Raw genomic sequence first — 23563 nt, 5'->3', positions numbered from 1 at the left:
ATTTCATGTGTTTTATGTTGTCCAGACGTTCAAAAAACCCATCTAGATAGGCAGCGCTTGCTGTCTGAACATAGGTCACGTGACCAAAATATTGTTGACCGCATATAATTAAAACCCTTTAGAAAACTATTATGAGTATGTAAATGAGTGCACACTATTCAGATGACTCTTTGCAAAACTTACCTAACGAGTAAAACTTTCTAAATTAGCAACCAACTGTCCTAATTCTTTAGGACTTTACAAAATAAGAGAGAAATGTAACAAACTAAAATAACCGAAGTCTTAAACTGGGGTTTATTGTATATGATGCTGAAATATTCAAATACAATTCGTAACAGCCCTATACATCAAATTAATTGCAAATAATGTACATATGAAATAACATCTGTCCTCATAGACACCTGAATATGGTTCACCATAACATGCATGTAAACCTGGTGTCCTTTATACAGTTCATGTCAATCTCACACTCAAAGTTGTATTTCATAATATATAGCTGTGCAAAAATAACTAATATATAAAATATAATATTGTTTTAATCAGACAACCAAGCCATAAATAAATCAGTCAAAACTGTGAGTAATTTAAGAAGGAAAGACTTCCCGACAGAAATACACACACGCAAACAGACTCATCACCATTCAAACATGAAATGCTTTTGAATACACATAGTACTGGTCCACGATCCAACTGTAAAAGACAGTGTTTCATCTTGGTAGACGTCCTATGTCCTTACTGAAGTCTAAAGTCAGGTAAGGTATCTTAATACATTAACACATCATCTGTATTATAGCTCTGCTCTCTTTTAATGTGCGGACGCAGCGTTGCGGATTCAAACATGTGCTTAAATACCTCTGAAGCTGTAGTTGTAAACGGAAATGCAAGGCAATCTTTTACTCGTGTGCGCTTACCTGGAGCACTCACACAAAAACGCTTTGAATTTAGTCTTCAAAACCGACTCAAACGACATTGAGTTCGTTGATGAAAACCGAGCTCCTTATATTAAAGTCGTAAGATTGTAAATAATTTGTGCTCGACGTAAAGTATGAGTTTGTAGCTACACGTTGGACTCGATAAAGGAGCGTTTCGGTTTGATGGAGCTGATCAGGATGGGGTTGTCCCGGGCCAGGCTGGCCTGCTTGTGCTTGGTGTCGTTGTAGTGCTGCTGGAGGGGGTTACAGTCCTTGTATCCGTGTCCAGGATGAAACTCGGGCGTATGAGTGCTGTTATGGATGGGCTCCTGATACGCGCTCATTTTAGCGTATTGGAGGTCACTAGACAGTCCTTGCGAGTGCGTGTTCATGACAACACTTACATTGTGACCTACGAGGCCTTCTGGCACAAGTCCCTGCCAGCCGTAACTGGACACTAGGTTGCCATGGTGACCTTGCAGCTGCAGCTGCTGCTGGATACGTGCAGTCTTGTCAATGACACCCATAAAGGGGCGTGGCTTATGCTCAGATTGCCTCGTGCCGCTGTCGGGAGCGCTCGCCACCGAATTGCGTACGCGGCTGTTATCCGTCAGGTTTCCGCTGGAGGAGCTGGACACTCTCACGCTGCTGCTCCTGCAAAATTCCCCCCTTGGCTCAACACTGCCTTCGGCCTTCTCAGCGTGTCCAAACTGAATGGCGCCCTCTCTGGTACCACTGAGGGGACCCCTCTCAACACTGCCAATGTCAATGCAAGGCCCTGCTCGGAGTGAGGTGGGTCTGTGGCGGCTCGGCATGGGGCTCGACCCGGCGGTCTGGGGCGGCCTGCCCTCGACGTGTAGCGCGCTGCTGTACTCTCGGTTTTTCATGCTTTGAGCCTGTCTGGACGGAAGGCGTCTGTGGGCGGCCCGTCCCAGGGCAGCCGCTGAGACGGCAGGCTGGGCACCCGATATCGCCAGGCCTAGAGAATCGGGCAAGGTGCGGCTCTGATGCCAGCTCTCCTTCCTCTTCTCCTGCCGAGAAGATTCTTGTTCACGCCGCTCCTCCTCCTCATCTGCCTGCAACATGTTAATGCTCAGGCTGTCTGGGCTTTTCTCCAAACTCTCAATGTCTTGGTCATCTTCGTCATCATCGTCTTCCTCGTCGTCGTCATTGTCTTCCTCGTGGTGTGAGGGGTTGGCGTGAGAGGTAGGGTGTTTAGAACCCTGTCGCTGCAGGTGCTGGGACTCTTCCTCCACGCGTGCCAGCAGACGTCGGATCTCTCGGTTACTGGGACACAGACGTGCCGCTTCATAAAGATCAGCCAGCGCAGCTGCAAACTGCCTGGGAGAGTGGAAAGGAACTGGTAAATATTTAATCATTATTATGTGCACTATATGGATTAGATCTATGCTTTCTCTCTGTAAATCCCGTGAGCTTCCTTACTGCCTACTTCTAAACATGGGCAGCAGTCTATGTCAGGGGTTCTCATCTCTGGCCCTCGAGGTCCACTTTCCTGAGTTTTTCTCTAGCTTATTCAGGGAAGTTTCATCAGGGTCAATCTAAGTCTTCAGGACTACTAGAAAGTTACAGGAAGTTGAGTTTGATCAAGGTTGGAGCTGAAAAGTGAATCTTGAGGGCCAGACAAGGGAACCTTATAAATGACTAAGACTCTTATTACAGGCAGCAACTTTAAAGCGACTGGTTACCATTCACAGCTGATTTTGAAATTAGCATTTTTGTTAAGCTAACAACTATCCCATAACAGGCAACATTGGCCAGTGTCTTGCACGTGGGCAGTTATCTGCAGGTACCCGACTGGTGGACCAATACAATTTGATGAAACGGGAGGAAAATATTTACCTGGTCATTTGCTGTGCGGGTCGGGAGTCAATAGGCACAGGCAGACTGCGGGTTAAATAGCCAATGTTATTTTCGGTACCGGCTGATAGGTACTGTAGGCAGCTGCTTTCAAAAACTCCCCTACATATTTATGTTTACGCTATGAAGAGTGTCGAAGACTTGCATTTTGCAGTGTTAAGCATTATAGCCAATCGAGGGCATGAACGCAAAGGACAATCAGAGGTGTTTAAGTTTGCACAGAATCCTCTCGTGCAGGACTCTGATGTGAACAATAGTCGTAGAGGCGTTTGCTTTTCATTTAGATTAAAGCTGCAATCCGTAGTTTTTCCTCTTTGTCGCCATCTCTGTTCGAAATCTGCAATTGCAGTTATTCGCGGAATTATCAACTTTATGTGGGTTGTGCCTCGGCACGGCACAGCGCGGATGAATCCAATTTTTTGAGGAGAATGTGCGGCTGTCAGTCACCACGCCGGTGTGAATACTGTCATTCGGAATCACAGATTCTACTTTTTGGAAGTATGACCAACACAAGAATACTCACCGGAAAATGTCATCTGAACAAGTGAGTAACATCCACTTTTGTTCTGACCAAATAAGGGAAATTAAAGGCTGATTAAATCTAACGATCACTTATCATATCACGTCAAACCGTGCAAATTATACTTTGTTCTCAAATTGTTAATGTTAACTACATCAGCATTGCGTGACTACATTTAATGCCCTTCCGATATTTATCCTTGTTTTCGCATGGCCCGGTTGCAGTCTCTTTTTTCTGTAGCCACTCCGAAGTCTTTTGCGTTTTACAACGTGTGAATCTCCAGTTGTCGTTTGAACCTTTCTGGATCCACCATCAAATTGATAAGTTATCAAGTGCTGTGAGAAAAGGCTTTAAATCTCCACCTCCAACATCCTCACACGCAATATAGCCTACTAGCCGAGACTCCTTCTTTATGTGTACAAATGTGACGTAATGATGCTCGAATTTCCCGTGGAAATCCACCAGTGCCACTGGACTAATTTTTAACCCAAAAAAAGTACGGACTGCAGCTTTAAGTTGCACTAGCATACTTATCTACATTTTGAGTTAATCATTACTCATAGTTACAAAGCCTGTCCTGTGTTTAGTTTTACTAAATAAATACTTAAGAATTAACCTGTGCTAGTCAACAGAAGCACACAGATTTGCACGATCACTGCACATTAGAATGCCATTTCAAGGAATTAGCGCTGTACTTTAATTGAATCACGCGAGGGACTGAGTGGATGACAGCTCACAAATATTCTAACAAATTTGCACAGTGATTAACTAGAATAATCAAAAATGCCACTGTATAACAAAAAGGTTACAACCCCTGTACTATAATAAGCACAACTATAATTAAATCACACAGAAATATTGGGTGAAATAATATATTTGTCATTTGATGGTACTATTTTTAAAAAAAACAAAATCCTTTGGCTTGGCCCAATATTTGATGTCTTGATTCTGATTTTCGATGTCGTGACTTTCAAGTTGCCTTATAAATAAGGTTAAAATGGGTAGCATTATTAGAGTGTAGCAAAATGTGATCGTTGCAGCTGTTGGATTTGGTTGTTGCAGTGGGGTGCCAATACTATATATTTTTTTTAATATTCTATTTTTATAATCATAATTTTACGAGTACATGTTGACTATAGTACAATGACAATTTATGCATCAGGCTAATAAAAGTTACACTAACCTGCAAAATAGACATTGCTGGAAAGGTACACATAACACATTAGTAGTTCATGACTTCATTGTTTGAGTTTGATTCAAGTTTAAATAATATCCAGAGATGACTCAATTGTTCAGACAACTTGACAAAGTCCATGAAACACACCAGTGACTCCTGTATTGCATTTCATCCAATTCGCGAACTGGGTGAACTGATTCATTAATAAGAACTGCCCAAATGGAGAGTTTTGTTATATGTTCGGTTTCGCGTGCAGACAGCAAGGACGATGGAAGCGTTTCACTCTTATCAGGAACAATTCACATGCTCTTTACCTGCTGCTCCTTTTGGCTCTGGCACGTGCATAAAATGCCTCATAGGACTTTGGTTTGAGCTCGAGTGCTTTGGTGGCAAACTCCTCAGCCATGCCAAAATCCTGTCAAGAACAGATGTGAAAGGAAGAAGAGAGGAAGAATATGCATGACAAGAAGAAGGGACAGTGGAAAAATGAGGACCAATCAAGTTTTCAGCAAGTTTAACTCTGTCTTAATTAGACCCATGAGAGTGATTAGTGCACTCATGGCAGCACTGTTGCATTCTGGTACTGATGCGTGCATACCAAGTTTCTGGATTTACTTGTTCACATTCTACCTCAGTCCCTCTTTCTGCTCTCATGCATGAATCTGTAATCAGGAGTCTCTCGTTGAAATTCCGTCCTTGAGTCTGAGGTCAGAGATTCAATGAGAAGCCGTAACTGTCAGCCCTAATGATGCACTTAAAATGTTTAATGGTGGAAGATCCTATTAAAATAACCATTAGAACTTCAGGATGCATGTGTAATTAGGAAACACGTAGCAGGACACATAGTGACTCTCTCTCTCACACTCACATAATCTGCCTCCTAATTGCACTCAAAACACTCTCTATACAGCCTGTGAAGCTCTTCTCAACCTAGACAAACCATTACAATTATCCTGGAGAAGATGAGTGTGTATGTGATCTATATAAAATGCCTATAGCCATTTGTTTATTAATACACAGAGATATATTGGCATCCAACAATTGTTAGTCATGTTGTTGAAGCCTTTAACCTCTATCCACTTAAGTTGTGCATATACTCATGTGACATACGTTGGTTTTGCGGCGGCAGCGGGACAGGTTGAGATAGAGGGAAACCCGGAGCTCCCTGAATGCCTTCAGGTCTTCCCCGAAACCTTCCCTTGGAAACTTCCTCAGTGCATACTGATACCTCTGAGCAGCTTCCTTCATCTTTCCTTTCTGAGAACGAAGGAGAGAAAAGGGAAGAGAAACAAGTCTCAGAGGACCTTCATGAAAATGTACCATAGTGATCATTGTTTATGTAGTATTTGTTGTAAGAACATAGTAACTACAGGTAAAACCACAAATGGCTCTTCAATACAATGGTTAGATCAATGTAATTGTGGTTTCCGTATGGCATGTGTAGAGCTACTTTTCAGTTTACTCAAAACTCTTTGTACCCCGAGGGATGCTACTGTAGTTGGTGGTGACAGACCTTATAAAGCAGGTTTCCCTCCTCCATGAGTCTCTGCAGAAGAATGATGAGGATGTCCGGTTTGGAGGTGGCCATGGCCCAGGCAGCGTTACCTTCAAGAGAGAAAGAGACATCAGTCCTGACAGTCAATAACACACAGAACGATTCAGAGAAGAGAGACTTTCCTAATGCTTGTACCTGATCGCTCATAAGGAGATGTTCTGTAGCCTTTAGCAGTGATAGTGACAGCAGTGCAGAAAGAAAGAAAACAAGAGAAAGCGTAAAAGAATAAATGCAAGGGAAAAACTCAAGAAGAATAGATATGAGCTGAAATTGGGTAGGAATACACACTACCATCAAAAGATTGGGGTCGGTATGATTTTTTAAATGTTTTTGAAAGTCTCCATACTCTCCTGTGTTTATTTGATCAAAAATACAATAAAACAGTTGTTTTCTATTTTTGAATATTTTAAAAATGTAATTTATTTGTGATGGCAAAGCTGAATTTTCAGTAGCCATTACTTCGCAGCAATTACTCTAGTGTCACATGATCCTTCAGAAATCATTCTAATCTGCTGGTTTGCTGCTCGAAAACGTTTCATATTATTATCAATGTTCAAAACAGTTGTGCTGCTTAGTATTTTGGTGGAAACCATTTTTTCAGGATTCTTTGACAAATAAAAACTCAAAAGTATTTGATCAATTTGATGAATGAGTGAATAAAAGTATTCATTTCTTTAAAACAAAAATCGTACAGACCTTTTTAACAGTAGTGTATATATTGAAAAAATGAAGTTAAGCAATACGGTTTGAAAACTATATCCACAATCTCGAGTGCCTTTTATAAATCAATTACAACATAATAAAAAAAAAAATATATATATACACTAAATCATTATATTTATAAAGCAAATGTGCCATCCTTCCATTAGAGTAATTCCTAGCATGTAATCTGCAGCTAATAGAGAAACTAGGCAAACTATATCATGCATTTGAAAACAGCTGGAATGATATATCAACCAATCAGCATTCAAGACTTAAATAATTTGGTTTATTACACTGAAATATGTTAAAACTGCAGAAGTGTTACTTCGGGCTAACTTTAAGAGAACTACAGTAACTAAAGGGTGAAACTATTCATTGGCAGACTTTCTAAAACAGCAAATCTCTTGTGATGGTTTGGATGCGAGCATGACATCTAAAAAAAATGGAAACTAGATATTTTTGCTTGTCCTGCAGTATTACTTGTATACCAAGGGGAAATGAGCATGCAAAAAAATTGCTAACCTCTATATTGCTCCCTTCTAGTGGCTAACTGGAAATCTCTGCTAATGCTAATTTAAAGCATGGGTTATTTTTCAGTGGTTATGGAGATTTTTCTTTCCTTCAATCCACAGCTTTTCTGAACCGTGTCTAGTGCGTAGACAAGACAAATCACACCACAACGTCATTAAAATGCGTCTGGCAAAGTCATTGCCATCATCAACCTCAGACTGGTAGAGACAGTCGCCGTTTCAGATGTAATTAGACGTTTTTAAACTGGAGGGGGAATTTGTTCTGCTAAGGTTTGCACTCTGTGACTTTGGGTAGAAAGCTGAGTGGACTTCGCTATAAAAGTCTTTGCCCTGTCGCAGAGCGTGAATGACAGTCCCATACATCACCAGCGTCCTACTTAACTGTGGACTAACCGTCCTGCACGGCTCTGCTGCGAATATGGCCTGGTTTCAATTGCATTTAGGACTCAGCAAAGGAACACCGTGCTTTTACTATCCGAGAAAAGGGGAGAACAAATGGAACTCACCACATTCTAGATTTAGAATGGAAAAAACCCTCTTGAGAACCTGACTGTGGCGATCTAGATTCTAGAGGACGGCACTTGAACCCATGAGAGATATGGAAGAATGTGTGTCATGATGTTCTGAGGTGAGACTCACCCAGTTTAGCCCCTTTCTTCAGCAGAGTGACCACGACTGAGGTGTTTCTGCTACCGATGGCCCGGTCCAGAGGTCTCATGCCGCTGTAGTCCATGTGTTCGATCGCCGCTCCGCACTCGACCAGGTAATGCACCTGAATACAGATCACGCAGATATGGACACGGCATAATACTGAGACACAAGTGTCCCGAGTGTGTTTAGGTCTGCAAAGAGAGAGATTATCTCAGCTTACTATGTCTGCGTCTCCGTAGAAAGCAGCGAGGTCCAGCGGGGTACGTCCATGCTTATCCGTGTGGTCAATCTGAGCTCCCCTCTCCACTAGAAACTCCACCACTTTCTTCTGCCCTTTCAAACATGCCCACCCGAGCGGGGTCAGACCTTCTTTATCCACTGTTGTCAGACATGCTCCTACAATAAAAACACAATCATAATGGACTTTATTTGACAGAATGATGCCAGTTTTGTCAAATGTAGTGGTACAGTATATAACCCTGTAAATATGTGTTTTTTTGTGGAGTGCAAAAACTTAAGGCATTTATAGACAAGTAGTATAGCAGACTACTTACATAAAATGCATACGGTAAGTATCAGTTGTCACTCTTTATCTCCCAATACTATCTTGGTAAGATGAATTTAAATTCTGTGTTTGATCAAAGCTCTGTAATTTTATTTTTATTGTGGGGGCAAAATATATAATGCAATGCAATAAAATGATGATTGAGAGATCTGTTGTATTATATTTAATACTCACATTTTAACAGAAAAAAAAAGAATAATAATAAAATGGTGAATGGTTAAATCAAGTAAACCAAAGTTGTTCAGTCCAGTAAGTGTTCATCTTGAAATATTACTAATAATACACATTATTTTTATGTTTAAAAATTTCACACCAAAAAGACAAGTGTACACAACCTGAAGGTGGGCATTTTTACAACTATACTAAAAGACTTTTTACTTGCTAAAAGTCATTTTTTTCAGCAAAATTTTGATCAAGTTGATCATTTAGAGGCCTTTGAAATTTGATACAGTAGGCTTTAGGGTTATGGTAGATTAAGGACGATCACTGACCCTGTGAGAGCAGGAAGTCCACGGTCTCCAGGTGTCCCTCACTTGCAGCCACCATCAGTAGAGAGCGTCCATGTTTATCACTGCAATTCACGTCTGCGCCACGCTGCAGAAACAACTCTGCTATCTGGAAGAGAGAGAGAGAGAGAAGAAAAGACATTTAATAGAGATATCAATGTAAAATCTGACAGAAGTCTGAAGTTTTTGTTTTTCTGTGTAATAAATTGTGTTACCTGTGTGTGTCCATGTCGCACTGCATTAAAGACGGGTGCCACCCCTCTGCGGTTGGGCTGTGTTACACTGGCAGCTTGATCCAGCAGGAACACACACCCCTCTAGTTTGCCCCGGCCAGCAGCAGCGGTCAGAGCTGGAGAAGATATGCATGCTCATAATGATGATCTATGCAGTGCAGCAGACTTCCCACTACTTCCCAATCCCTACTATACAGTATGCGAAAAACAGTCCAAAAGTGTTGTATGTTCAAAATTATGACTTTAAATGACTAACTACTTCCTCCAATATTCTATATAGTATGGATTCGATGGACACTTTACTATCCCATGGAGCCACAGGACAGGAGTTGTGAAGGTCAGTAAGTGATGAAACGGACACTGGTAGGTCATGTGACAGTGACAACATGGCGGATGTAGTACGTCCGAATTTGTTTCATATTACGCATGTTGTTATATAGACAATTTTTTTGATCAATGAGTTTTACGTTTACATTTATGCATTAGCAGACACTTTTATCCAAAGCGACTTACATTGTATTCAAGGTATACATTTTATCAGTTCAAGCATTCCCTGGTAAAAGAAACCATGACCTTGGCGTTGCGAAAACATACTTTTTTAACAGTCATGTAGCAAGTTTCAAACCAAATGCAGTACATATTAGACAGTATGCGGCTTCAGACGCAGCTTAATAGCTCTTGAAATACTGCATTTAATGACAAGGCTTACATGTAAATTATGCATAGCACAATGTCTTATATGTAATGTTTTACACACTGACATTAATTTACAGTTTTTTACTTTACAGTAAAAATAAGATGACAAAAAATGTAGTGTAATGTGGTTTATTTACAAACCTGTTTCACCCCACAAAGTATCATGACCATCAATCTGCACTGAAAAATCGTCATTGTTCAATGCAAGCATTCTTTTTACCACCTGTAAAACATATCAATAAGATAACGATGAGTTCAGATAGTGTGTATTACATTTTAGGGAGTTGAGTGGGTGTGGGTTTGGTTCCTTTGTGTTTTTTTTAGCCTAGCTTTACTTCAGGAATAGCGCTTAATAATCACAAAATCTCTCATTCTAAATTACTTTATATAAAAAGTTAAAAACAATGGACAACAGTCTATAGTATGTCTATTTTAGTAACTAAATGTGAGAATGAGTGTTTGTTGTGTGTATGTGCGGTAGGGGGAGTATCCTGTGTGTGATGTGTGTATTTATTACCTGTGTGTGTCCCATGCTGGAGGCAGCGATCAGCGCCTGCTGCAGTGCCTTGTTCTTCAGGTCTGAACTCCACTCCTGCTCCAGAAGATACTGCACAATCTCAGCATGACCCCGCAGAGCAGCGTGAACCAGTGCACACTGACCGCTCTTATCAGCATGATCCACCTAACACACATAACACACAGATACAGTTACTTACAAAACTACACTAATCACATAAATTATTTAATGCATTTTTTTAGTTAGTGTCAAGAAGTGTGAGAAGTCATTATCACTCTATCATTATTGACAATTGCATGGTTAATGGATGAGCAGCAAAGTTCCTGCATTCATTAGTAATGCTTGCAGGAGTTAAACTAAGGAGTTAAAAGACAAATGTAACAATATAACCTTTTCACAGTTTGAAAACAGCAGAATTGTTTATTACAACCAAAAATTCCTGTGGTGTTTTTGACTGACTTGCACACTTAAGTATTTAAAGTTAATGAGGACCGCAACATTTATTCCTTGTCTCACTGTTAGAATGTTTTGGCTCCTATTTTCATATAAATACATTTTTAATTACTTTAAAGTGGCATTACAAACAGGTTCTCCAGGAACTCCATCTGCTCTCTGTTCCAGTGAAATCGCAAAATAAAATTCAACCAAATGAGCACCCCATTTCTGATCTTCCATTACTGATATGCAGTAGCAATCTTGCTTGCTTTATTAAAAGTGCACATATGGTGTATTCTGTATATTTATTTCATGTTTGATTCATTATTTTATTCCATTTATTAGTTTTATTGCATATATGTGTATATAGTACTATGACAAACTAGGTAATTGTGCTTTTTGGGGGGAATGAGTCATAATATCTTGGCTAGGGCACCAAAATCACCACTACTTTTAGGGTATCTCCACCTGCCAATTTCACCCCTTAATATCTTTTACTAAAATACAGAGGTTTAGGTTTAAATCTGAATCATTTATAGTCATTTTGTGTATTAAATGGGATCGACTGACCTTTGCCCCTTTTTTGCATAGTAAGGTGACAAGTGGCAGATGTCCAGCAGCTGAGGCATAACAGAGGGAGGTCATGCCGTTCTCCGACTGCCCATCCACAGGCGCCCCACACTCCAGGAGCAAAGCAGTCATCTCCAGGTGGCCCAGGTGAGACTGCACACACAGCACTGGTGCACTGTTTAAAACCTCAGTACGGTAACACACACTCGCCCCTCCCAGGATCAGCAACCGGGACACCTGGGGACGCAGGTAAGACTGGTTTTAACGCAAGAAATTAAGTAACTGGCTCAATTATTACCTTTCTGAGGGCTTCACAGAATGGTCACTTAATATTCAGTAATATTAATAATTTGATTTGACTGCACTGACACTATTAGAGGATAACAAAAGTTGAACTGTTTTCTGCAGAGCTGCTTTATACTGTTATTAAACTGAACTGAATCAACTTTGAACTGACGCGAAGTGAATAACGACACTGTTATCTACACTACTACTGTAGTTGCTTATATCTGAACTTATTTCATAATTGATGAACTTTACACAATTACTGAACTGAATCAACACTGAACTAAATTGAGCTGAAAATTACACTATTGTTTTTCTCACCATTTACAATCTCTATTTTGATTTCTCAACCTTGATTTCAGTATTCAGACCTCAGTTTACAATCCATGGCTTCAATCTACAGAATCAAGCTACAATCTACATCCTCAAACTACAATCTACATCTTCAGTCTATAACTTAAATATCCATCCATCCATCCATCCATCCATCCATCCATCCATCCAAATCACTTTATCCTCTACAGGGTCACGGGAATGCTGGAGCCTTAACCTTATAACCTAATAGAAATTTACATCCTCAATCTACAGTATAGCCTCAATCTACAGTTGCAATCTCAATTTACAGTCTGCAGCTTCAATCTAAAGCCTAAATCTACATCTTCAGTCTACAGACTTAATTTAAAATCTACAGCTTCAACCTAAATGTATAGCTTCAATCCACAGTCTGTATCAGCTTCAACAGCTTCAACCTAGTATGCCTTTATATATATCTTCAATTTATAATCTACAATCTATAATCTACATGTGCAATCTACAGCCTCAATGTATAGCTTCAATATACAGCACATATCTGTAAATCAACAGATTTAATCTATAGCCTCAATCTGCAATCTATGGATTGAATTTATAGCCTCAATCTATAAATTGAATCCACAGCATTCAATTTTAAATCTATAGCTTCAATTTACAATCTACTGTACCAATCTACATGTGCAATATAAAGACTAGAATGTATTGATTCAATCCACATGCTATATTTACGATCAACAGATGCAAGCAAATATCTTCACTCTAGTATGCCTTAATATTAGATATAGATTAAGACATACTCGATTGAAGCTGATTATTTGCTTGCATCTGTAGATTGTAGATAGAGGCTGTGGGTTGAAGCTATACATTTTATTCTCAATCCCTCTACAGTTTCCTGTCCAGCTTTCGAATATCCATTTTAATTTACTCAACAAGAATGTCATGTCTAAACATAAAACCAAACCACAAAACTCTGAAAAAGAGGTATTTATACACAAATATATTGTATCTGTTCAAACATGCTAATTGTTTATTTCACTTTCATTTAACAGTGGAAGGCAAGGAGTCATACTCGCTAATCGATGAATGAATGAATGAATGCAACCTGGCTCCATTACTTTTTTTTGATGTGTATATGGACAGTGTGGTAATGGAGGCTTGATTAAGATGCTGGATGAAGCAGGAACACATTAAAAGCAAAGGAAGCAGAATCGCATTTATTTATACAAACACAGCAGGAAATAATGAGAAGCTCTCCAGCCAAATGGCTGTCAAGGACGCTGGTGCGCACACATGGGCTCAGAGTGACGCTCGTTTCATTAAAACTCCGTAGGAGAGGAAATTACAGGGACAGCGGAGTCTAGACTGCAATTAACATATAATAGATTTAATAAATAAATGTAGTCATTACATAAGGCATTTTTCAGTAAGCCTCAGCACTAATTACTATGTTCTACGTGACTTATGAAATCTCGTTCATTGTGGATGTCTCAGAGCTTTAGCTCTTCTTGTGTGGTTGAATGCGTCAGCCGCGATAATTGTCGGAGCCTTGTTCTACAATTCAGAAGTGCAAAACAGTTACTCATTTTTATTTTTTACTCAAGATTGACGCTGCTTTTTATAAGTGATGGTCTCATTGGCACATTGAGTACAAGAATGCGTGTGTGTTTTTTTGTGCGTCTTTGTGTCTGCATATCCTCAAACCTTGACGTTGGGTGTGTACAGGTTTCTGAGGGAGGAAAGAGCTGCAGATAGGCTGTCTGTACTGTAGCTGATCCACAAGGCCTGCAGAACACTTGACGAAACCCCTGTTCTCTTACTGTGACCCTGAGGACAGAGATGAAGAGGCAGGAAGAGTTCAAATGGAGATCCCATCACTTAAACACACACAGAGAAGGATTTTGAGTATCTGTGTTTATTACCTTGAATATGTGAGCTTTAAGAATGTGGTGGCCCAGCTCCATGGTTTGTTGGCGGTTGAGTTTTCCCTCTTGACGTGAAAGCATGAAGGCCATCAGAGCGTGGCCACTTCTGTTTACCAACATCAATAACAATTCATCAGAAATCATAATGAACACCATCAACCTGATGCATCATATAAGTGATTCACATATTTCCTTCCATGCTGATCAACTACAAATCAAGGCTGTAACCTTGATGTCTTGAACAAGCTCTGCACAGGAATTCATGTTTGGTCCCTGTGAACAGGAAAGCCTGCCGTCTTGGATTTGATTGGCCATCTCAATTATTTTGACATTGATGAGCACTGTTAGGCTGCTGAGGGCGGCGGACCAGCTTTAAAAAAAGTAAGTTAAAATTTTGCAGTGGAGTCAGTATATGTATTTGTTTATGTAACAATCTCGAAATTATTCGTATCTGTATTCAGATCAAACTAAGTGGGCGGGGCTTTAGTCGGAAGTTCGTAAAATTACTTAAGACCATTACGTCTATGGTTAAATGTATATCTGTTCCCTTCATAGTTGTTATTTAACAAATATGTCTTGTATAACTCAAAAAGAATATATTTTTTTAATATAATTATAACATTTATTTAAATAGCCTATTTTATAATCGTATGAGCTGATACTAGCCGTATAGGCAGTGCTTCGGGCGACCCGAGTTTGATTCCCTGCTTGGAAACCTTTCCTGATCCTGATAAATAAATAAAATTAAAATATCTTCTAATTACTTTCTGACAATACTAAATGTTAAATAAAAGGACAAAAAAAAAAAAAAAAAAAACATTCATCCACAACCTCAAATTAGAGTAGGACTTGGCCATTTCTAATCATGGGGGGTGCCATGTTCCCCTCATCTAAATGGCCCTACAGATGCTTAATATTGTCCTCATAGACAGCAAAGTTCTCTATGAATCACAGTCCATGAACTTTTCTTTTAATGAGTCCATGTTTGAACCGTGTTAAGTGGGTCACTCTTCAGTTTATAACAGTGATGGAGCTACTGATGCCTTTCTAAATGAGAACACTGAGCAGTGTGTGTGTTTAGGTGGACAGATAATTGAAGAGTCTACTAAATGAAAGAGAACTACACGAGAGTAATTTCATGTCCAAAGGCTACACACACTGAAATTTTAGTTTCTCCCTTTCTGAACTCAATTAAACCCAAAAAAATACACATGATAGATGACTGACCTGTACTTCACATGCTTTGCTGTGTGGTTGCTAAGGTGTTTGGACTAGTTGTGACAATGCTATGAAGCTTCGAATGTGTTTGGAGTAGCTTTAGTGGTGTGATGTTTTTACCCAAACCAGATAAGCGTAAGCCCTTCCCATAGCTGATTCTAAAGATTTCATTGGTCATGTTAATCACAGTGCTGACTGCCTAAACAATTCCGTAACCTTAACCTCAGTATAGCATTGGCACGCACATCCTGATAGATAGAATTATCATTTGTTGCAATCTGATCCATCCATGATTTTTCAGAATTCTGAACTCTTCATGACAAGTGGCTGTGTGATTGAGTTTTCCAATGAAATTGGCTGTGGGATAAGATTTAAATTTAACTGGTTTGGGGAAAACCAATAACACATTTTAATGCATTGAAATTCACTTGCTAGGATCCCTGGCTCATGAATTGGTATATTATGTACACTAATTGGGCCACTGGTGAGGACCCTGGGTCATTAAACATTGGGACACAGATGACTGGCCCCAGACAACATACTTGCTTTGTAAAATGTCATCACTGTATTTATCAAAAACAGCAGGACTGATACCCTACTGACATCACTTTTTAAATGCTTTGATCACATATCCCTACATTATTTCAGGCATAAATTATAAATGTTAGCTAGATTGTTCCCTGCTGCCTAGAGATGTGCTTATGCTAAAAAATTAATAATGGTTTGTCTTTTCAAATCTTCTAATGCGTGTTAGAAATATGCCAGTTTTATACAGTGAGCATCGATGCTCCCTAGTTCCCTGCTCTGTTTGTATCGTTGATCATTATTCCCCTGTTTATCACTCTAAAGCGGCTTTAAAACAGTCTGAATTGTATAAAGCGCTATATAAATAAAGGTGACTGGATATGTGTTGTGGAAATTCCAGTGCACTACAGCCAAGGCCAAGTTTTGGCAGTGTCAACTTTTGTGTTTCGCAAAGTTTGCTGCTTCAGTTGTTGTGTTGATTCACATTATCTAGATTATTGTGTAGAGTGATCAGATGCATTTTAAATAACTGCAAAAAACTAGTTTTGTTTTTTTGGTCCTGGCACAAAATTACCAGCTAACATCATTTTACTAATCATATCATCAGCACATATGAAAGTGTGAACGAGTACTATCATTCAGTAATCAGCAATCATTCTGATTTGATTATAAGAGCAGACTGATTGCTATAAAAGGAGGGAAGACGTGCTTCTGATCATTGTGTTCTTGTGTTAGCAATGGTTACCTCCAAAGAAAGATGTGTAACCATCATTCACTTTGCATCAAAATGGCCTCTCATGCAAGGAAATTGCTGCAAAGAACATTGCACCTGAAAGAACCATTTACCGGCCCATCAAGAACTTTAAGGAGAGGTTCAACTGCAGTGAAGAAGAGTGTCCAGCAAGCACTACGACCACCTCCTCCCGAGGAGCCGGCTACGAAATCGTGTCAGCACCCCTGCAGAGCTTGCTCAATATTGGCAGCAGGTGTGAGTGCATCTGCACGCACAGTGAGGCGAAAACCTTTGGCCAATGGCCTGGTGTCAGGAAGGGCAGCAAAAAAGCCACTTTTCTCCAAGAAAATCAAGGACAAATTATTTTTGCCTTGACCACTGAACTAGGGAGTTGATTGAAATGCACCCAGAGTAGTTAGCACACATTGCTATGAAGTTGCTTGGGTTTCTGAGTAGTTTTAGCACGTCGCTATTCACTTGCTAAAGTGTTTTAAGTAGTTTTAATGCATTGCTTAAGTGTTTGGGGCAGTTTTTACTCATTACAATTCCCTTTATTTGGTGTCTGATTAGTTTTAGCACATTGCTTTTCATTTTCTGAGGTGCTCCAAGTAGTTTTAACGCATTGCTATGAAGTTGCTTAAGTGTTCTGAGTGGTTTTAGCACATTCACTTGTTAAGGTGGTCTCAGTAGTTTAATCACATAGCTAAGGTGTTTGGAGCATTGCTGTGCGCTATATGGCAACTTTATAGCAATGTGAAACACGTTAGCAACTTTATCCTTGCCTTAACAAGCATGAAAAACACCAAACCATTCTTAAGTGTGTAAGAAAAAGCGACATCACTGCTTACCTTGGGTCACACATGAAGTCAGTGCTCTCACCATCCGCCCTCCATACGAGCCACTCCCTAAAGGAGGGGTGGCAGAACATGCGCGTTCTGTCTCGACGACCAATCAGAAAGCAGGAAAGAGCCTCCATGCGCTGCTGGAAGTCCTCCCACTCCAGCTCTCCTCTCATGGATCCTGCATTCAGTGCCCGGAAGAGCTGTTCATCCGTCAGAGGGTGCAAAGATGCCAGAGCCACGTTTAGCAGCGGCAACACACGCTCAAATGCTGAGGCTGATGGGAATTTCATGTTGCACTGCAGCAGATAGAGCTCAGACAGAGACACTGGTATCACCTTATAGCTGGAGCTTTTAATGACCAGGTGACCCTTCTCAAACAGATCGAGAGTTAATTTTAAATAAAGATATGAGCCCTGGCTGCGGGCGACCAGGTGGGCGCTGAGCTTAGAGAGGTTTGCTGGGTCTGCTTTGCCATTGATGGCAATGTTGCTGATGATGTCAGGGCTGTGGTCTATACGGTGCTGGATGTAGGAGGTGAGGTCAGAGGTTATATCCTTGTTGTCATGGAAATCATCCAAAGAGATGATGGGAAAGTGGAGGAGACTGGTGACTTCCTGTCAGATCAACATAAAAGACACATAAAAGTTATAAAAATAAAATAAGCCAAGTTCTTGAAAATGCATTCATCTTGGTTTTATATGGTTTTGCTAAATAATATTTTTTTTATTCCATTTTATACTAAAGAAAAGTTTTATATGAAAATGTATTTAATATATTTTAAGGTAGACATGAAACATCATGAGTAGAAGAATAAACAATAAATATCATGAATAATATCTTTATGTTGAAGGAGTTGCACCACATGACATTTTAGAAACCTGCCATGCCATAAAAACTATCTTACTGAGGATTGACACACAGTCACAGTCTATGAGATAATTTCCTTTTTTTTCTCTACATGTTGGTTAGACCAACTTGACTGATCAAATTATAAAGTGACAAAACTACACAAAACGGCCATTTTCGACAATTCCTGTATACTAATTCAGATGCTGGTAGCATTAAAAAGTGACGCATCTTTCTGCCTGCTGCAATAGAAAGACATGCAATTAAATAGTTTGTGAGGACTTTAAGGGATGAACCTTCATTTAAAACGACTGTTATGCACCATAGCACAGGACTAACGACCACCAACTTTCCAAAATAATCCCTTTTCTTGAATAATTATAGTTCTTTCAAGATTATGGTTTTGTACTTTAACCACTGACAACTGCATGCCCTTGATGACTGCAAGAGGAAAAAATTATTGAATACTACAAGGACCACAGAAGTCTGCTCATTTTTATCTTACTGTGCATTTTTATCATCATCTGTATGCAAAACACAATAAATGTCAAAACAACTGCAGGATTAATTTTGTAGAATAAACACCGGCAGCCTGGTTGTGTGGGTTGTCTGGCACTTTTGGGTCACTGCTCCAAAAAGTAGTGAGTGAGAGAAAAAGAGACAGTGTATGTGTGTGAAAAGTGTATAGGGACACACATAGCATCTGCAGTATTGCATCACAGCCCTTATCCCCTCTTATATAAGCTTGGCTCCAGAAGGTCGGAGTCCAGCTCTGATCAGACATGGATTACACACACACTAGCCACTGACCAGCATCCAAAACTCACCACAGCAACCATTCTGAAAGCTCTGATCAAAAAAGGCACATCAGGACACTTTATAGGCTAGAGCTTTACAACTTTCTGAATGGTCTTGCTTTGTATTAAAACCAGCATAAAAGGGTGCAGGCTGTGCAAAAAAAAAAAAAAAAAACTTACCACTTGGTTGACCCTGACAGTCACAATCAGTTTAAGCCAAATAGGAAATTTAGAGATGATTTTGGTGATGAAGGATGCAATGGTATCTCCATAGTCTGGTTTGTGGAACTCTGCCTCATTTAGACCGTCCACTAGGATGATGTAATCTTCTTCTGGAATCTTACACTCTGCACAACACAATAGAAACGACATGGTAAAACGTACTTGAAGTCAAATATGGACCCAGAGTCTTTTAAGAGTTTGGCATTACGTGGGTGTGTTCAGGTTTTTGTTCAGAAAAGTTACCAGGAACAATTTGTACTGCTGAATGTTTACTACGTGATTTTAGAACACCCAGCACAATAAAAACCCTTCGTTCTTTCACCATATGTTGAGTAGGAAAAAGCGCCTGCAGTCTGTGGTGAAACTCTCACTCTCAATGTTTTTGAGTATTTGCCACTTGACTAATAGCTGCACCCTTCCAAAAAAAGTTTTTTTTTTGAATAGTCAACTTAAAAATGAAAAATGTACAGTATTTGGAGCTCAACAGCATTATCATTAACTTTCATTTTATAGAAAAAAAGCAGATTAAGCATTCTGCCTAACATCTGCTTTTGTGTTCCACAGAAGAAAGTTTTGGAACAGCATGATGGTGAATAAATGATGGCATAATATTAATTGTGGGGTAAATTATTCCTTTAAAGGAGTTTTTCGGATAGGATACTCAACAAGAAAAATTAATTTAGGGCAGGATTTGATTTTATTGATCACCAATTGATTGGATCATGAAATTAGGGCATTCGATACCAGAATGGAGGAAAACCTGAATGCAATTTGGCAGTCAATTTAAAGGACTAAAAAACAGGCTAATCTTGAAACCATTTAAAGGAGAACTCCGGTCAATTTTTAAACATTGAGCTCATTTTTTTGTAAATTTGGAGTGCTGTCAGTACAGAGAACAACGACAAAAATCGGTGTTGCCTACACCGTGTTATCCTCTTTTTAAAATTTGCACCCTGTTGACTTCAATGGGGCAAGTTTTAAACCTGTTTTTAGCCTCTTAACATCCTTGATGTGTCATTACAAGTGCCCAGCCATGTGAATGATTTTATTCAGAGTGAACACGGTGAATCTGACTGCAGTAGATGTGTAAGACATGAATAAAAGTGATGTTAATTCAGCCAGCACACATGCCTGTATTTACTTCCTGTTTTCGGTCGAAGTCCACAGTAGTCGATTGTCGAGTTCACGCGCGATATCATAGGTAACTAAGCAACAGTGGAGACTCAGACTATCGACTACTGTGGACTTCGACCGAAAACAGGAAGTAAACTGACAGCACTCCAAATTTACAAAAAAATTAGCTCAATGTTAAAATTGACTGGAGTTCTCCTTTAAGGCTAACATTAACCTTAACACAAGGTTAACATTTCTTTTTAAAATCTATCATAATTTGTTATTAGTGTCGCAATAATTTATTTATTACACTGAGGTCATTAATCAGAATTAAAATGACTACATTAACTACTAGTATGATTACAGTAAGGCTGCATTAGCTACAACAGTAGCTTAAAACAATGCCTAACTAACTGAGTCGGCACAGCCTAAGTGTCGTCAATCACAAAGGAAAGTACGTTATTACAATGACTTATGATTTAGATTACATAAACTTCTTTTTTCATCACAACTCAAGGATCCTCAACTTAATCTTAGTTACCTACTTATCTTGGACTTATCTTGGAAGTTTCACACATGGAATATTCACCACATTAAACTACCAAATCAAAAATACGACCCAAGAAAAAAGCACATGTGAAAGGTGCAGACTGGCTCATCTTATATATGATCTACACAATATTAGAAAGCAACAGATAAATAAAATGATTGTTATGAAAACTAATGCATTTTGTCTTTATGACAAATAATGCAGAATACATTTATCATGACCAGCAAGGAATATTTAAGTCAGAAAAGTTTGCACCATGATGGAATGTGTCTTCCAGTACATATACAGGAACAATTTTAATTAGGGTCATTATGACTTTACCCAACATTATTATGTCATATAAAGGCTGTGTTCTCTACTATATTCTCTCTTTAATCTGATGCTACAAACCAGAAACACTGATTTTCAAGAGTTCAGACTGAAAGCTCTATGTCTTCATTTTCATACTCGAAATTTGCTCTAGCCTCATTCTCTAAAATTCCTGTTAAGTCCTTCATCTGTCGTTCCTTGTGATCCAAGCCGTTTCTGAGGACCATCTGTCCACATCCATACTGGGCCAAATTAAATGAGGCAAGAACGCTCTTCTCCCCCCATTACCCCTGAGCAAACATATTTCGTTTTTATTTGATGGTGTGATTAATGACAGTAGCATGTGATGAGTCTCACCTTTGCGTAGAAGTGTGAGGGGCTCCAGGACTCCCTTACGGAAGGCGGCGGCAGGGTCCTGGACACAGGAGCGTAAGCTGAGCAGGCTCTGCAAGTGCGTCTCTCGGAGTAACAGCTCTCGATAAGCACTGAGGCGAGGGGCTCTGCACAGTAAAGCAGACACACTGTGCACAAACTCCGGGACCAGGCATGTGTACGTGTTATCAGCCTGACAATAGTGATACGCAACCACCTGCAGGGGGAACAGAAAGAGGGGAAAACTTCAAAAGGGGGAGTTTTGAACAGGTCGAAAACAAAAAGAAAAGAGTTGCTAAAAGGGATTCTTCACCCAAAAATTCATCCAAAAGGCGATTCAAAAGCTAAAAGAATATCTTAACAGCTCTAGGTTGTTTCCTAAAAGCATTGTAAACCTAAGTAGATTGTAGACACGATTGGCACCAATTTTCTCTACGATCTACTTATGCTTACAAGGCTTTTGAAAAATAAAATGCAGCCCTGGACTGGTGTGATCAAGGCTCCAAAATGATAAAAAGCACCATAATAGTACCATAAAGATGGTCCATGTGACTTGTGTGCTGTTTTTGAAGTCATATCATAGCTCTGTTTGAGGAACAGAACAAATTTAAGTTGTTATTCACTCAAAAGTGTTGATATCTTGATTCACATTCATGAGGAAAGTACAATGGCCAATCACTCTTTTGAGACTATTCTTTGAAGTGAATTGGATGACCCAGTGAAAAAAAGTATGAATTATTTGCTAATTAATCTGATTGATCCAGTTCAGTTCATTTAATGACTCAATGATCCAGTTGCAGTTGAGGGGAAGATTCACAATACTAAAATATGTCTTCAGAAGTCATATGGACTAAACTTTCATTATAATTTTGATTATTATATTAGTATACATTTTGTGTTCATTTTTTCGTCTTATTTCTTTCCTCCTTTGTTTGTTTCCTCTTTGCAAATCAATGTTACAAGATCTTTCCTGATAAATCCTGCTCTGTCCTTATTTCCTTACCATGATTTAGTAGGCCAAGGTTCTGACCACCAAATAAAGATCATTGATGTGTCAATGCGGGCAGTCGTGTGTTGATACAGTTATCTTTCCAGAAGGAACAGGAGCACAGAATGAGTCTTTTTTGAAGTCTTCCACTGGGGGAGGACGTTTTTTGGTTCTGAAAGTTACAGTACTAGGTTTTTCAAAGTACATGGAGCTCTTTTATCTCAAAGATCAAGGAAAATTTGATTTCTCGTGATATAACCCCTTTAAGGTTTGTTTGAATATCATGAATCCCAAATTGTTCTGAAATACTGGAGAATCCAAGCTTCTGAACAGAAGAGAATCTGAAATTGTGGCCTGAAACGACTTCCTACTGGCAGATGGCTGATTAAAAAGACGTGACAAGAAGACTCAACAGAGATGGTTCGGGTCCAGATGTAAACGGAAAACGCACACATACTTGGCAAAGTGTTGAATATGCATGTGGTATGCAGTTTGCCTCTGTCACTGAATGGCACATCTAAAACATCGCACAAAACATCATGTGTATTTATAAATAAACATGAGAGCTGCTCTGTGGAATCTCTTTATTTTGCTGTAAACAATTTTTGAAGAGCTTCCATTTTCAAAACGGCTCAATCAAAAAATTTACATTTAAAAAAAGTGTGTATTTTCTGGAAGTGGGCGATATGAAAGTTCAAGTGTTCTAGATGAATGCGTCATGAAACCCATTGAAATAAACAAGAATTATTTATGTAACATAATGAGAACATGACTTGCATAATTAAGGGAATTAATTAAATAAGGTGAAGATCACACCTGATCAGCGACTACAGTGGACATTCCAAGCCTTTCAAAAGAACTCCAACAAAAGCACAGCATTTACTTTAAAGTTTAAATAGAAATCTTTTGTAACATTATAAATGTCTGTCACTTTTGATCAGATGTGTTAATGCTGAATAAAAGTATTTAAAGGCATTTAAAGTAATTCATCTTCAGAAGCGGTATTCTGCGAAGGTCAAAATAAATGAGAAAAATTTCCTGTGAGAAAATGTATATACCGCAAATTACAGACATTACTATGCG

The 23563-nt window shown here is 39.2% G+C and overlaps 1 protein-coding gene across 2 annotated transcripts in view; it reads right to left on the bottom strand.

Moving 5' to 3' along the window:
* Positions 1-273: 273 nt before the first annotated feature.
* Positions 274-23563, bottom strand: part of tanc1a (tetratricopeptide repeat, ankyrin repeat and coiled-coil containing 1a) — a 76068-nt gene continuing 52778 nt past the window's right edge. Inside the window, exons 11-27 of one of the 2 annotated variants that reach the window (XM_081381683.1) lie at positions 21478-21709; positions 19107-19273; positions 17290-17897; positions 13963-14071; positions 13745-13867; positions 11447-11683; positions 10442-10606; positions 10066-10147; positions 9211-9344; positions 8981-9104; positions 8145-8320; positions 7913-8045; positions 6000-6091; positions 5597-5743; positions 4801-4901; positions 2772-2816; positions 274-2252 (exon numbers count right to left, since the gene is read on the bottom strand). In XM_081381683.1, the coding sequence (XP_081237809.1) occupies positions 1058-2252; positions 2772-2816; positions 4801-4901; positions 5597-5743; positions 6000-6091; positions 7913-8045; positions 8145-8320; positions 8981-9104; positions 9211-9344; positions 10066-10147; positions 10442-10606; positions 11447-11683; positions 13745-13867; positions 13963-14071; positions 17290-17897; positions 19107-19273; positions 21478-21709 (3870 nt within the window). In that variant the 3' untranslated portion in view covers positions 274-1057. The remainder of the gene's footprint in view (positions 2253-2771; positions 2817-4800; positions 4902-5596; positions 5744-5999; positions 6092-7912; positions 8046-8144; positions 8321-8980; positions 9105-9210; positions 9345-10065; positions 10148-10441; positions 10607-11446; positions 11684-13744; positions 13868-13962; positions 14072-17289; positions 17898-19106; positions 19274-21477; positions 21710-23563) is intronic. The other variant, XM_081381684.1, reaches the window with a different exon arrangement.

This window comes from Scardinius erythrophthalmus (assembly GCF_964197995.2).
Source record: "Scardinius erythrophthalmus genome assembly, chromosome: 12".
Taxonomy (NCBI): Eukaryota; Metazoa; Chordata; class Actinopteri; order Cypriniformes; family Leuciscidae; genus Scardinius; species Scardinius erythrophthalmus.
Note: the sequence above shows the minus strand (reverse complement) of the source record. Positions and strands in the feature narration are given on the sequence as shown.